The 15150-nt window shown below is 39.9% G+C and overlaps 1 protein-coding gene across 25 annotated transcripts in view; it reads right to left on the bottom strand.

Moving 5' to 3' along the window:
• The window catches only part of LOC102952537 (sarcolemma associated protein), a 150543-nt gene extending 137479 nt beyond the window's left edge, over positions 1 to 13064 (bottom strand). For 5 of the 25 annotated variants that reach the window (XM_042979239.1, XM_042979248.1, XM_042979247.1 and 2 more), the window contains exons 1-2: positions 11597 to 13060; positions 10079 to 11388 (exon numbers count right to left, since the gene is read on the bottom strand). In XM_042979239.1, coding sequence (XP_042835173.1) covers positions 10079 to 10276 — 198 coding nt within the window. In that variant the 5' untranslated portion in view covers positions 10277 to 11388; positions 11597 to 13060. Of the gene's footprint in view, positions 1 to 10078; positions 11389 to 11596 lie in introns of all 25 variants that reach the window. The other 20 variants (XM_042979235.1, XM_042979231.1, XM_007084404.2 and 17 more) reach the window with 9 other exon arrangements.
• Positions 13065 to 15150: the final 2086 nt, after the last annotated feature.

The raw sequence follows: 15150 nt of genomic DNA, 5'->3' as shown, positions 1-15150 counted from the left end.
GGCCAACCCACATTCTGAAGGATAATCTGCTTCACTCAATATCTACTGATTTAAATGCTAATCACATTTTAAAAGTACCTTCACAGCAACATCTAGACTGGTATTTGACTAAAAACTGGAAACTGTGGCCTAGCCAAGGTGACAAATAAAATTAACCATCACACTCCCTGTTACTCCCAAACCCTGGCAACCACTAATCTACTTTCTCTCTTTGGAATTGCCTATCCTACACATTTCATACAAATAGAATACAACATGTGGCCTTTTGTGTCCAGCTTCTTTCACTTAACATAGTGTTTCCAAGGTTCATCGATGCTGTACTATGTAGAAGTACATAATTCCACTTTACTGTTGAGTAACATTCCATTACATGGTATACCACATTTTATTTATCCATTCATCAGTTGATGGTAAATTTGGGTTCTTCCCACTTTTTTTTATTATTATGAATAATGCTACTATGAACATTCATACAAGATTTTGTATGGACATATGCTTTCATTACTCTTGGGTATATACATAGGAGTAGAATTGCTAGGTTAGATGGCAACTCTATAACATTCCGTTTTACCATGCAAACTGTTTGAAAAAATTCAAAACTACAAATTTTGTTTACTCTACAAGCGTAACTACCATTCCTATACTGGTAACATACAGCATGATCTTGTTTTCCAGACCTTAATTTTTGAAACAGAAGGAACTTTATAACTAGCATCTAATACTATAGTTAATATTTCAAGAAACAATAAAAAAACAAAATAGTCATTTTTTCTGTAATAGATTTACTTATGGGGGGGTCATACATACACATATACACACACATTCTATTTAAATTTTTTTTAATGTTTATTTTATTCATTTCTGAGACAGAGACAGAGCATGAGTGGGGGAGGGACAGAAAGAGAAAGGGAGACACAGAATCAGAAGCAGGCTCCAGGCTCTGAGCTGTCAGCACAGAGCCCAACGCAGGGCTCGAACTCATAAACCGTGAGATCATGACCTGAGACGAAGTCAGTCACTCAACCGACTGAGCCACCCAGGCGTGCCCCCACACACATTCTATTTAAAACACAACCTCCTGGGGCGCCTGGGTGGCTCAGTCAGTTGGGCATCTAACCTCGACTCAGGTCATGATCTCGCAGTTCACAGGTTCAAGCCCCGCGTCAGGCTCTAGGCTGACAGCTCGGAGCATGGAGCCAGCTTCAGATTCCGTATCTCCCTCTCCCTTTGCCCCTCCCCTGCTCACGCTCTCTCTCTTTCTCAAAAATAAATAAACATTGAAAAAAAATTGTTTTAATAAATAAAACACAACCTCCAAACATACTAAACTTAGAAATTATCTGATGTAAAAAAAAAAAAAGTATCATTTTTTTGTTTATTATAGTATCTGAACAGTGATACTCCAGTATCCTTACACATAAAGAGTTGTTTTTATTCAATCTGTAAAATATTAAGTGATTAATAAATACTGTTTGAGGAACTAATCTTCAATTAAAACTCTAAACTGATGGGGGCACTTGGGTGACTCAGTCAGTTAAGTGTCCAACTTCACCTCAGGTCATGACCTCAAGGTTCGTGGGTTCAAGCCCCGCATCAGGCTCTGTGCTGACAACTCGGAGCCTGGAGCCTGCTTCAGATTTGGTGTCTCCCTCTCTCTCTGCCCCTCCCCCCCAAAAAAATAAACATTAAAAAAAAAATACTAAACGGATTTACTATCAAAATATCTAAGAGTTAATAGACAATAAGGTTTTTATTTAATGCATTTTTTTCTTCTGATCTATTTTTCACTAACAGGCTGGTGATGAGATTAATGATGAAGAGCGCTGAGGTAGCAAGCAACAGAGTGGTCGAAAGTGCACATTCTACAATCAGATGACTGGGGTCTGAATCCTGACTCTACTACCATCTTTGTTACCCTGAACAAATTCCTTCACCTCTCTGAACCTCAGTTTTCTCATCTGTAAACAGGATAATAATACTACCTACTTCAGAAGTTTGTTGTGAGGATTAAATGAGATAATACATATAACTCTTAGCACACCACCTGGTAAATACTCAATAAATGATAGCTATCACTTTTACAGAAGTCTGGATGCTGGTCAGAACTCAGAGCATTTAACATATTTCAGATAAGCCTACCACAATTCACTTAATATCATCAGCTAAAAAGTACATTTTTAAAAAACATTTCTTTTGAGAGAGTGCACGTGCGCATGGGTAGAAGAAAGACGGGTGGTGGGGAGTCCCAAGCAGGCACCATGAGCCCGACATGGGGCTAGATCCCACAAACCACGAGATCACGACCTGAGCCAAAATCAAGAGTCAGAAGCTTAACTGACTGAGCCACCTATAGGTGCCCCAAAAGTATATTTTAAATTATCATCCAATCACTTATGAAAAAAGTAACAGAAAACTATGTTTCTTTACCTACATACCCAAGTAGGTAAATACACAGAAAAAAGTTTTGAAAATTATATACCAAACTAATAATAACAGTTACTTCTGTAGTAGGGAAGGAGGATGGGAGGTACCTATGTTCAGGAGGACATATATATTCTCTATATAGATTCCTATTGCTTGAATTTTTGAGAATGTATTCCTGATATTTGCATAAGTAAAAAATAAGAAGTAACAGCTTAAAAGTCCATATTGGAAATTCATTCTGCTTGGCTCAGCCAGAAAAAATCAGTAGTTATAAATGTAGACAAACCTATAAGCCTGAAAGTACTGACAAAACCTTAATACAAGTAAATAAGAAAACAAAGTTTCTTACAGCTTTAAATTAAAATCTAACCCAAATTAAATAATTGACAAAGAATACAGTACTAATCACCAAAAACTTCCATGTTTTCAAATGCCTATACAAACTTTTCAACTTTTCTTCTTTATACCTATCAGCCACACTCCTTAAGGATAAAAGATTTACATGGGAGGCAAGTTTTTCCAAGGCTGTTTCAGTTATTTGCATAAACACCCAAATCCAAATCAGTTGCCTGAATGCAAACCTAAGAAAAAATATATTTACTGCTGGAAGTAATAGAGGTATGTTTAAAAAATACCAGCTGACTCAGAGAAATAATTAACTCAGGTTCACACAGTCTTTGAAAGTCTTGTCATATGATACGATTTCAGTTATGCTCCCAGAAAATTATAACTTAGCCTATTTTTCAAGAGAGCAAAAGGCAAATTTTCATTATAATAACTGTTCAGTCCATAAGATAGTTTAGAATAAATGTCTAGCAGTTGGCTTTCATTTCGGGGGGGGGGGGGGGGGCTGAGGGGAGTAGAGTAGAATGTAGATTCTGGTCCCAACTCCCATAGTTACTAATAGATGACCTTGTACCAGTAACCTCTAAACATCCAACTCCTTTAGGATAAAATGCACCCAGCCTGTAGCTCCTCTACCTACCTCCTAGATACGTGTAAGAGTGTTACACATATCAAGTGAAATAAGAAAGTACTCTGACTATAAAATCCTTAAAACAAAAGTAGTATTTTGCATGAGAATGGATATGTATGTAATACCTCAAAATTAATATCACCAAACACAAGATTATCTATGGTCCCGAAACGCTTAGCAAAGCATCTTGCACACTGCAAATTCTCAATAAGGAATGATTTATACAAAGACTACCTATTGGTAATTGAGTCCATGATCTCAAATTAAGAACTAACTCAAATGACCTTCTGCCCTTTGACCCCCCTCAGGGTTTGTAGAAGTACAGACTGCTCCATTGTTCAGACATCACTCATTCAAACATTTGTGTAGTGCCTATCCCCTTGTTCTCAAGAGCTCACATCTGGCAGGGCAACAGCACATTTGCATTATAGTTATTTTGTTGTCTGTGTCCCATAATGAAATTATATACAAAGTTCTATGGAAGTGTAAAGGAAGCAGCAATTAATTCTTTAGTCAGTGGGAGTTAGGGAAGGTTTCACATTGGAACTGGGCCTCGAGGGATGAAGGGGAAAGGTCATTCTGGAAGACAAAACAGCAAAGAAGGCACTTGTTCTAGGAACAGTGAGCACTGTCACACAGCTACTGCACAGAGTTTGGGGCAAAGGGAAAAAAAGAGTAAGAGAAGATGGAGCTGGAAAAAGGAGAAATGAGAGAGATTTTGAATGGGTTTGTACATCAAGTTAAAAATTAACAGGGCAGCAATTAAGAATTTTGAGGAGACTTGTAAACTGTTCATTCATTTGTAGTGGCAGAGAGAGAAGCACCAGCAGGAGAATCCTTAGAACATTTCCGCAGCTAACAAATGCCATCATTTTTCTTGATTTAAGTAACTGACATACATTAAGAACCAATCTCAGTCTTTTCACTTAAAAGTCTAAATGACAGACACTCTCCTCCCTATTTACCAAAGAGAATAGATACTAAGCTCTAACATAAATACCACTTGAAAAAAACAAATAGGAGCCTGAGAAGGCAAAGAGTAGATTCAACCTAAGAAGTAAAGTCAAATACCTAAGCAGGAAAAAAAAAAAAAAAAGGTTTCAAGTATATACACCACCCATATTTTTAACAGCTTGGATAGATAAAATGTTTCATTAATTTTCCACTATTGTGAAAAGTGTGAAATGAATCTGTTTTGGATATACAACTTGGCCTTCTAAACATGTTTACATCAACGTGTCTTAAACATAACATTGGTCGATTATAACGCTTTCTCACAAAGACCAGCACCTCTTAATGACATTTTTACTTCTATCAACAAAAAAATCTGGTAAAGCAATACACAAACAAATAAAATCAATGATCTGATATTTTCCCAAAGCTGAGGCCAGGATCTCTGCTGTCATATTTAGATGCGGGGAAGAAGAAATTATCTTGGCTATCAAATTCTGGAGATTCTTCTCTTTCAATGGCTTCCTTGCAATGTCCTTGGAATGTGACATATCACACCTGCTTTTATGCCTTTACTTCAGTAATTCTTCTCACCCAAAACTCCTTCTCCTGGTATTTACATCTGTTATTTACATCTGCCTTACTTTAAGTCCTAAGGTCTATCTCAAATTGTTATCTCATCCATGAATCATCCCTAAAATCTCCAGAACTTACAGAACCTCTCTTTTTGCTCAAGTCGTAATAGGCAAGAATAATATATTTGTCTTTTCTCACTTTCTGGCATTTAATCATTTTTATTCCTACTGTGAGCCTGGTCTATGCCCTTACAAAATGACATCATATCTAAACTGTTACAAAGCCTTGGAATAGCAGAGAAGTTAAGAGCTTGGGTTCTAGACTCTCTAGAGTTAAGAGTCCAAATGCCTACATTCGAATCCTGGCTCTACCATTTAATAGCTATTGGAATTTAGGCAAATTAATCTAATCTAATCTTTCTGTGCCTTAATTTCCTCAAAGGTTAACATGGGAAAAATAAGCACTTATCTTAAATTGTTATTTAAGGATTAACTGTTAACATGTAAAGCAGTTAGAACAGGACATGGTACATAGTTAGTGCACAACAAGTGTTAATTAAGCAGTTACCCATTTGCCCTTGCTCCAGGCCTCCCTACATATTGTTGTTGTATCACTTTTAAATGGTGGTTCCGTTATGTCAGCGCACAGAACTTTCCCTGGTCTCCCACAGTGCATGGATCCATGCCCTTGGTAATTAAGGTACTCCACAACTATCTACTCAGCTTCAGTTACTCAACATCTACTTTATACAAAATAAGAGACAGATATAAGGCAGACACACACTCTGTTTCATGGTCTGACAACTAAGTATAAAAAAGAGATACAAACATAAAACATCACACAGAATGGATGTTCACCCATAGCTACTCTCCAAAAACACTCTCGAATCCAACAAAATCGATTTCATCAGTGATGGGAAGATGTCAAACTCATTCAAAATTATCTGCTTTTGTCTGTTTTATTTTACTCTCATCTCCTCAAAACACACAAAAACCACCCAAAAAAGGATACCTTTTCTTAGTGTGTAACTATCCATCCCTATTTTAAAGTCGAATTAAAACACCATCACTCTTGCCACTTAAACTTATTTAATACTATCTTGTCTCAATCAACTATTCTCAAAGTGTATAGTCACCCTCTCTATCTAAAACATAGGTTCCTAGAAAGAAGGAGTAACAATCTCTTCCCAGTTTTTGTCGTTTTCTTCCCTCTCATCACTAACACAGATCATGATAGAACAGGTGCTCAAAAATATGCATAGAATTTAAGTTAAAAAGTGAAACTGGAAGTAGAATACTCCTACTACTACCACTTATTACTAATTACTAAGTAAACTAGAGTTAAGAGTGGAAATAGACTACTGTATCAACCACTAGACTATCACTTGTCCATAAAGCCTCAAATCAAGTGGGACCACCGAAATCAGGAGGTAGTCCACTCACTATCCCTTCTATGTAACCACCACATGGAGAGATTTGCTTCTTCAGTGGTACCTTGGAACAATGGAAGGATTAAAAACATTCCATTATCTGCCATCTTATTTCAAGAGCCTGACCTCCAAAAAGAAGTGAAGGATGTACACAGGGCCAGCATGCAAGCAGGGCAAAAACCAACTGCTATACCCCTGGGAAAACTTATTAAATTCCACTTTGTCACAAAGCTGTTGCTCTCCAACAAGCAGGTTTTAAGTACCATAACACATTCCACACACTTAGCATTAAAAAAGTATCACCTAGGGGCGCCTGGGTGGCTCAGTCGATTAAGTGACCGATACTCGATTTCGGCTCAGGTCACGATCTCACAGTTCATGGGATTGAGCCCAACATCAGGCTCACACACTCTCTCTCAAAATACATAAATAAATAAACATTTTTTAAAAAAGCATCACCTAGATTTCCATGTGCCTATGTTTTCCAAATTTTCTACAATGAACATGTATTACTTGAATAATCAGAAAGCTTCGTGTTTATTACTTCTTCCAGCTCTTTATTTTTGAGAGAGAGAGAGAGAGAGAGAGAGAGAGAGAGCATGCAGGGAGGGGCAGAGAGAAAGGGAAAGAAACCGAATCCCAACCAGGCCCCGCACTGTCAGCACCAAGCGTGATGCAGGGCTCAAACCTACAAACAGTGAGATCATGATCTGAGCCAAAATCAAGAGTCAGATGCTTAACCGACTGAGCCACCCAAATGCCCCATTACTTCCTCCAGCTTTTCATGGGTCTCCCTTAATGGCCAGTGCCAAATGCAAAAGTCACGAGGTAAAAGTCAACCAAAGGGCATATTACTCCAATTTTCCACCTCCCGGGGCAAGTGCCAATTTGAACAAAGTTCTCAACTTCATTTGTTTCAATTTTAAAAATTATTTCTACATATGCCATCACATGAAAGAAAAACAATTGTCATTACCTTCCTAAGACTCCACAGCAATACAGCAAATTGCAAAGAGCTGCCTAAATGGTTCCCTGTTTCCCCACCTTAAACACCCTCCTCCCTAAGTACTGATCTCTTAATAAGGACCCAAAAAGGTGCTCAGTAATTTACATGATTATCTCAATCCTCAAAACAATAGTAGGTACCATTATTATCCCCAGGAGACAAAACTAAAGTTTGAAGACATTTGAAAAATAAAAACTTGGGGGTGCCTGGGTGACTCAGTTGGTTAAACGTCTGACTCTTGATTCTGGCTCAGGTCATGATCTCATGGTTTGAGAGTTCGAGCCCCATGTCAGGCTCTGTGCTGACAGCATGGAGTCTGCTTAAAATTCTCTCTCTCTTCCCTTTCCCAGCTCATGTTCGTTCTCGTTCTCTCCCTTTCTCTCTCTCTCTCTCTTCCCCCCCCCTCAAAAATAAAATAAAATAAAATAAAATAAAATAAAATAAAATAAAATAAAATAAAATAAAATAAAATAAAAATACAAACTTGCCTAAGGTGATGCTTGCAGAAGGAGGGGATTCTGGTGTTGTACAAAGAAATTTGCTGGGAATATATATTAGGCTCAGTGACTTTTGTTAGGAGAAATCCTCAAACAGGAAATTTCACACATAGAAAACAATAAGTAATATTTGGTTGAACTATGGGTTTTCTTTGGACTTGTGTATCTCAGGATATCTGGCACAAAATAGGTGCTCAATAAAAAGATGTCTGTTCAAACCTAAAATTTAAATAATTCATAAAACAATTTGATCACATGGCAAAATCCGACAGGCTATTTGCTTTAACTAAATTAGTTTGTACAACAATCAATAATTATATCTATGCCTAAAGTAATGACTTCATGTCCTGAAATGTCTCTAGCTAAAGCAGAAAAAAAGTGAAAATGGAAATAAGCTATACATCTTTTAAAGTTTTTTCTAATTACAAATTCCATTAAAAATTTTAACGTCATCTCAATTTATACAATACTCACTATTGATCTATCCTTAGCCATCTTAAAATAACCTATTGTGAGGGTTTTAGTATAGCCATGAAACACACTGTTCATATAACCACTATTTTTTAAATAACTAATAGAAAAAATCTGAGTCTCCTTTGAATAGTGTATCAAAGAAGGTGCATTTGCAGATTATGTACTTTAAGGAAACCTGTTATCTGATTAAGTTGGACCTTAGCTTAGACAAAAAGGTAAAGCTGATTAAGTTAGGACACTAGCAGTTAACTGATGTTTGAATTTGATAGCTGGAAAGATGAGTTTTGTGAACACTCACTTTAAATGCTTATGGGTAATCCATGAAGTCTTTTAGGCATCCAAATTTTAGTTTCCAGGGAGAAAAAAAGGGTCTGTTCCATAGGTAAATGAACATCTGGTGTTATACAGAAAAATTAACATATTTTTCAGTTCTCATCCTACACACAGAGTAGGGCATAGGTATTATGCAAGCACAGTCTTCTCCTCCTTTCTTTAAAAAATGATTTATATAATAATTCCTTAATTCAGTAGCAACAGAAATAATGTTTTCTCTCTTTTTTTTTTGTTTTGTTTTGTTTTGTTTTTTAGGCTCAGGCTTCTTTCATTCCAAAACCCTACTCTTCAAGACTTAAATTCTTCTTTTAAAAAAGACCTAATCATTTAACTCAGAAAGAGCAAAAAGTCAGGAGGTGAAACCCAAGGTATTCCTATTAGTCTTACATAACTTACTCTAAGTTGGAACTGATACAATAGCTTAACTAAAACCTGAGGTATAAGGACAAAAATCAGTTCTTTAGTATATTCTCCACACACATAAAGAGTTTTAAAAATTAAAAAGGCCTTATTTTTTTTTTCTTGCATTCTTAAAATATAAGCACCCACTACAGAATAAATTAGGGCACCAATATAAAATGCAAAAGAGTCACACTTAAAATAAAGAGCATTAAATTCATCCTATCACATCGAGGTAATGCAACTGACAGAACTGGGAAATAATTTCAAATAACTTAATTTCTTAACACTGATTTTTAAAAACCACCTCTGTAAGTATGCATTAAGTATTTTTTATAAGTTCTTGCAGGGAACATCAAAAAGTGATTTTCAAAAGCAATATATGCATGTTCATCCATCTTGCAAACAAAACTGAAAATGTAAAGTTACAGTTATTAGTGCTTAAATGAAATTAGCTTTTAAAATTGCAAATTACTCGTTCATGGGTAAATATGTATCAAATCTTTCAAAAATGTAAATTTACACAAACAACTGTCCTTACTAGGAAGACCCTGATCTGCACTCAATTAAAAGCTATGTGTTAACTACATCTCACCACTGAGACACCTGAGCCTCAGTGTAATACCAGCCACAGATTCCCTGCATTGCTTTGGAAACTGCTGCTTGCTTACTAAAGCACTGAACCGCAAATTCGCCTTTCTAAAAAGACTGGAAGCAAGAAGCCAAGTTTCACTATCTAGTTTTCCGAAATGAATTAGGGTTTGCGATTTCACTGGGAATGACCACATTATCAAGATGCCATCGCCCTCCCGAGGCATTTAATTACAGTACCTTCTCTGTTTCCATTCAACCACCTCAACTAAACTTCCAATAGAATCAGACACACAAAAAGTTGCTTCCATGGCCTTGCTGAAAGTCTCCTCTGGGTGCAACGCTGGGATCCTGCATATATTACGCAGAAAGGGCAAAGGGAAACGAAAAGTAAAGATTGTTAGATAACGTGGTGACATTACCTTGCCCGTCTTGTGATCAAACCAGACGAGAGCGTGGTTCCTTGACAGCACTTTGCAATCAAAGGTAGCATTATTCTGAGCTGGTCGACAGCGGGCCACGGAGCGGCCGATTTTAATAGGTTCGTCCAGGTAGACATGGCGCTCCTGAAATGGGTGCGAGTTCGGGCGGCAAGTGAAGATGGCCAAGGCTGACGGCATCGAGGACAGACTGGGGTGTCTCTCCTACCAAGGGACAAAGAGGAGTTCCACCGGATCCGGACTGCCCTTCACAAGCTTATACCCCTATCCCCCCCAAAATTTTAAATTAAAACAAACTGCGCATTGTCTAAGCATAACCAGTGAACATCAACAACTCTTCACTTGAGTGGGAAGACAAGCCAGCGCAAGCCCCATCACCTCCTTTAAAACCCAGCAGCGCCCTGATCAGACAAAGTCCCCGACTGGCAGCTTTCAGTCCATCCTCTTCCCTGGGAAGAAAAGGCTCAAACATCGGTCAGCTCCGGCTAAGAAAACTCCTGGAAGACAGTTCAGGGACTGGAGGTATCCAAGCAGATGAGTCACACACCAATTCTTGTGTTTTGTTTGGGATCGCGGCCGCTTTTCCCCCTCGGTGGCGGAAATGTTGCAGCACTGCAGCATGAAGGAAGGGTCGGTTCCGTGCGGCCAGGAAGGTCCTTTTGGGCCGAAGGAAGGTGTAGCCGAGCACCTCTGGGCAGCCACCGCCCGTCTTCGAGGGCCTCGAGAGTGGAAGGGCAGGGGCGAGGGGGTCGGTGAGGGGGTCTAGACGGCCAGCGGGACAGTCTGCATTGCTCTTGCTGCACGGAGGCCACCCGGGAGGTGGCACGGGGTCCCTGGCACGAGCCGAGGCAGCGGTGGCTGGGGTCCTTGGCTCGAGGAACGGGGACAGGCAGAGGCGCGGGCAGCGGCCGAGTGGGGACTCCCGGGCACCTGGCGGGCGTCCCCGCGCCCAGGGCGGGGATCCGGCTCGGCAGGCCGGTGCGGACCGAGCGAGGCGCAACCCCGGGGAGGCTTGGGGGGTCTCGGCCCGCAGGAAGTTGGTCCCTGGACGTCTGAGCTCCTGGCTGCTGCTCAGCACACGGGCAGCCTTCCTTCAGGGTCGCCCCCACGAGGGTCGCATCTCAGGGACGGCAGCCGCAGCTCCCAGCGGACGAGGAGGTGGGGGAGGGAGGCTGGCCCAGAGATTGGGGGAGAGGCCTGGAGGCCCCGGGCTGGGTCCGCCGCAGCCTCCACCACTCGCGGCCGGTGGAACACGCTCAGGCTGTGCCCGACAAGGCAGGAAACTTTCCGACCTAGTGGGGAAAACATCAAAACAAACGGCCGTCAGGCGCCGGTGCCCGCCCGCCTCAGCCCGCACCCCCTTCAACCCGCCCCTTGCCAGTCCCCACGACTGGCCAAGACCTCGGCCGACCTCTCCGCGGACGAGCTGCGGGGATTTAGAGCCCGAACGCCACGACGGGTCCAGCCTCCCTCGCCGCCGCCACCACCGCCTCAGCTTACCTTGCCAGCGCCGGCCGCCATAGTGACTCTGACTGAAACCTACCCGGTGCACCGCCACGGGAACGCGCACCCTTCAAGGGCCCTCCTACCCCCTCTCCCGCGCCGTAGTCCAGGGTTGTCACGTGTTCGACGCCGTGGAAGCCATGATGGTCAAGGGCAGAGAAGAGGGCACGCTAATTTTTAAGGAGCCTCCAGGCGCCATGTTAGTTAAGGGCTGGAAGCTTCAAACCATGGGACAACCTTTATAACCATTTTGGTTAAGGGCAAGAGAAAATTTGACCTGTTGAAGGCTTTCCAAACAAAACGTGACAGCTTCCTGCGTTACCATCTTGGTAAGAAGACACCAGCTTTTACTAAATTTTAGTCATCATACTTCTCGTTGAAGATACCAACGAGCGAAGAGAACAGACACATCCGAAGGAGATGTTCATTTGCAGTCATCTTAGCTGTGGGCAACACAGTCCCCCTACAGCCGCCTTAGGTGTGGCCAACCAGATTCCCACAAGTCTCAGGATTTGTGCATCTAAAATGAGATCCCTCCTCCCCCTGCAAAAGTCTTCTGAGAATCCTGCCCAGAGAAAAACTCTTAGTCTCCGCATTCCATTTCGAATGACCATTCTTCTCTTGGGACCTATCACGTCCCCCAGGGCTCCAGTGCAGATTCTACCCCGGAAAGAGTGTGACTTCAGAAAATTTAAAATCACCCTGTTTCCAGAGAAAGGTCAAACAATTTCCAATATGAAAAAAAAGAGGGTATAGTCCCCATTCATAATATTATGGTAGATGACGAGTCTGTAGAAGGAAAAAATACAAAACCTAAAAGAAAATTTCAAGAAAAGATGGTGGGAAGGAGTTTTATTCATTTGGAACCAATGGTGGCTTCATTCTTCAAATTCCTTTGACAACAGGCTCTACCACTGTGTGACCTTGAGTTTATCTAAAACTTTTCTAAACCCTTTCAAGCCTCTTTTTCTCATCTATTACTTGGAGATGATACATAACTCACCTGTTATTGGGAGAATTCATTTCAATACTTACATATAGGAGTTCCGCCCTGTCCTACCTGTCCCAAGTTCTGTGCTGGGCCCTGGAGACACAGTTGAACAAAACCTCAATCCCTGTCCTCTGAAAGCACACCTGGACACTGTGGGATAGGAAGGGCGGTGGGGAGGAGACAAACGCATAGATATTTCACTTTGATGTAATGAGGGCTAAGATGGAAGCAAACAGTGAGTGCTAAAGGTGTCAGGGACTGCCTTCTGAGGGAGGTAACTGAACTGAATGAAGGAAGGTAGGAAAACCACAATAAATACAGTATTTATTGAATGGCTTCTTAAATGTCCAGTAAAAGAGAACAGCAAGAAAGGAACAAAGCTATTTGAAACAGTGGACCAATGTGCCTGGCGCATAATAGTGAAATAAATATTTGATGCATGAATGAAAATTACATACTGTTACTCATTATTACAGGATAAAGAAGGAGTGGCACAAAATGAGTCTGGAGAAAAGAATATGCATTAGATTATAAAGATACTGGGTATTTGTGTACTTTTCTAGGACTCTTCACTAATTCAGCAAATATGTATTGAACTACTACAGCGTTCCAGGTACTTTATTCTGGGAAAAAATAAAGATATGTTGAAAAGTTTTAATATAAGAGGGTAAAAAGTTTTCATTTCTGGTAACTTTTAGGCTTATGTGGAATAAAGTAATACAGGTCCCTCCACAAATCTCTGATGCGTTCTGGGCATGAATTTATAAGTTACTTGTACATGATTTCATTAGTTCATTCTAGAAATATTTAATTGACTGCCTACTGGGAAATAGCTACTTTTGAAAAGCCCTACAACAGTGAAAAAAAAACCCAACTCCCTCAAGCTGCTCATAATGCAGATGATGATATAGTAAGAAACTTGCTGTTATGAGTATATCAAGAGTATATCAAGAGTAGTGGGAGCATGGCAGAGTAGTTTATTTTATTTTATTTAAAAATTTTTAATTCCAGGGTCACCTGGGTGGCTCAGTCAGTTAAGTATCCAACTCTTGGTTTCAGTCCAGGTCATGATCTCACAGTTTGTGAGCTCGAGCCCATGATGTGATAGTGCAGAGCCTGCTTGGGATTCTCTCTCTCCCTTTCTCTCTGCCCCTCCCCTGCTTGTCTCTCTCTCTCTCAAAATAAATAAATAAACTTTAAAAATAAATTTAAAAATATAAATAAATTTTAAAAAATTTAATTCCAGTATAGTTAACACACAGTGTTATATTAATATGTTTCAGGCATACAATATGATTCAATAATTCTACATATTACTCAGTGCTTATCATGATAAGTGTGCTCTTTAATCCCCTTCACCTATTTCACCCATCCGCCCCACCCACCACCTCCCTTCTGGTAACCATCTGTTTGTTCTTTATAGTTAAAAGTCTGGTTTTTAGCTTGTCTCCTTTCTTTGTTTATTTCTTAAATTCCAGAGATGAGTGAAATCATATGGTATTTGTCTTTCTCTGACTGACTTATTTTGCTCAGCATTATACTCTCTAGATCCATCCATGTTGTTGCAAATGTCAAGATTCTATTCTTTTTTTATGGCTGAATAATATTCTGTTGTATATATGTGTACCACCCCTTCTTTATCCATTCATCCATAAATTGATGGAACTTGGGCTGCTTCCATAATTTGGCCATTGTAAATAATGCTGCAATAAACATAGGGGTGCACATATCCCTACGAATTAGTGTTTTCCTTTGCTTTGGGTAAATACCCAGTAGTACGATTACTGAATTGTAGGGTAATTCTATTTTAATTTTTTGAGGAGTCTCTATTCTGTTTTCCACAGCGGTTGTACCAGTTTGCATTCCTACCAATAGTGCACGAGGGTTCCTTTTTCTCCTCATCCTCATCAATATTTGTTTCTTGTGTTTTTTATTTTAGCCATTCTGACAAGTGTGCAGTGATATCTCATTGTGGTTTCAATTTGCATTTCCCTGAAGATGAGTGATGCTGAGCATCTCTTCATGTATCTGTTGGCCACCTGTATGTCTTCTTTGGAGAAATGTCTGTCCATATTGTCTCCCTATTTTTTAATTGAATCACTTGTTTTTGTGGTGTTGAATTATATGTTATTTATACATTTTAAATGTTTAAATTTGTATTGGCTATGTCATTTGCAAATATCTTCTCCCATTCAATAGGTTGTCTTTTAGTTTTGTTAATTGTTTCCTTTGTTGTGCAGAAGCTTTTTATTTTGATGTGGTCCCTACAGTTTGTTTGCTTTTGTCTCCCTTGCCTCAGGAGATTTATCTAGAAAAATGTTGCTAAGGCTGATGTCGGAGAAATTCTGCCTGCACTTTCTTCTAGGATTTTTATGGTTTCAGGTCTCACAGTTAGGTCTTAATCCATTTGAAGTTTTGGGGGTTTTTTTATATGATATAAGAGAGTGGTCCAGTTTTATTCTTTTGCATGTAACTGTCCAGTTTTCCCAACACCATTTATTGAAGAGGCTTTTTCCCATTGCATATTCTGGCCTCCTTTGTCGAAGCTTAATTGACCATA

Source organism: Panthera tigris, chromosome A2 (genome assembly GCF_018350195.1).
Source record: "Panthera tigris isolate Pti1 chromosome A2, P.tigris_Pti1_mat1.1, whole genome shotgun sequence".
Taxonomy (NCBI): Eukaryota; Metazoa; Chordata; class Mammalia; order Carnivora; family Felidae; genus Panthera; species Panthera tigris.
This window is presented reverse-complemented; position numbering and strand designations above follow the sequence as displayed.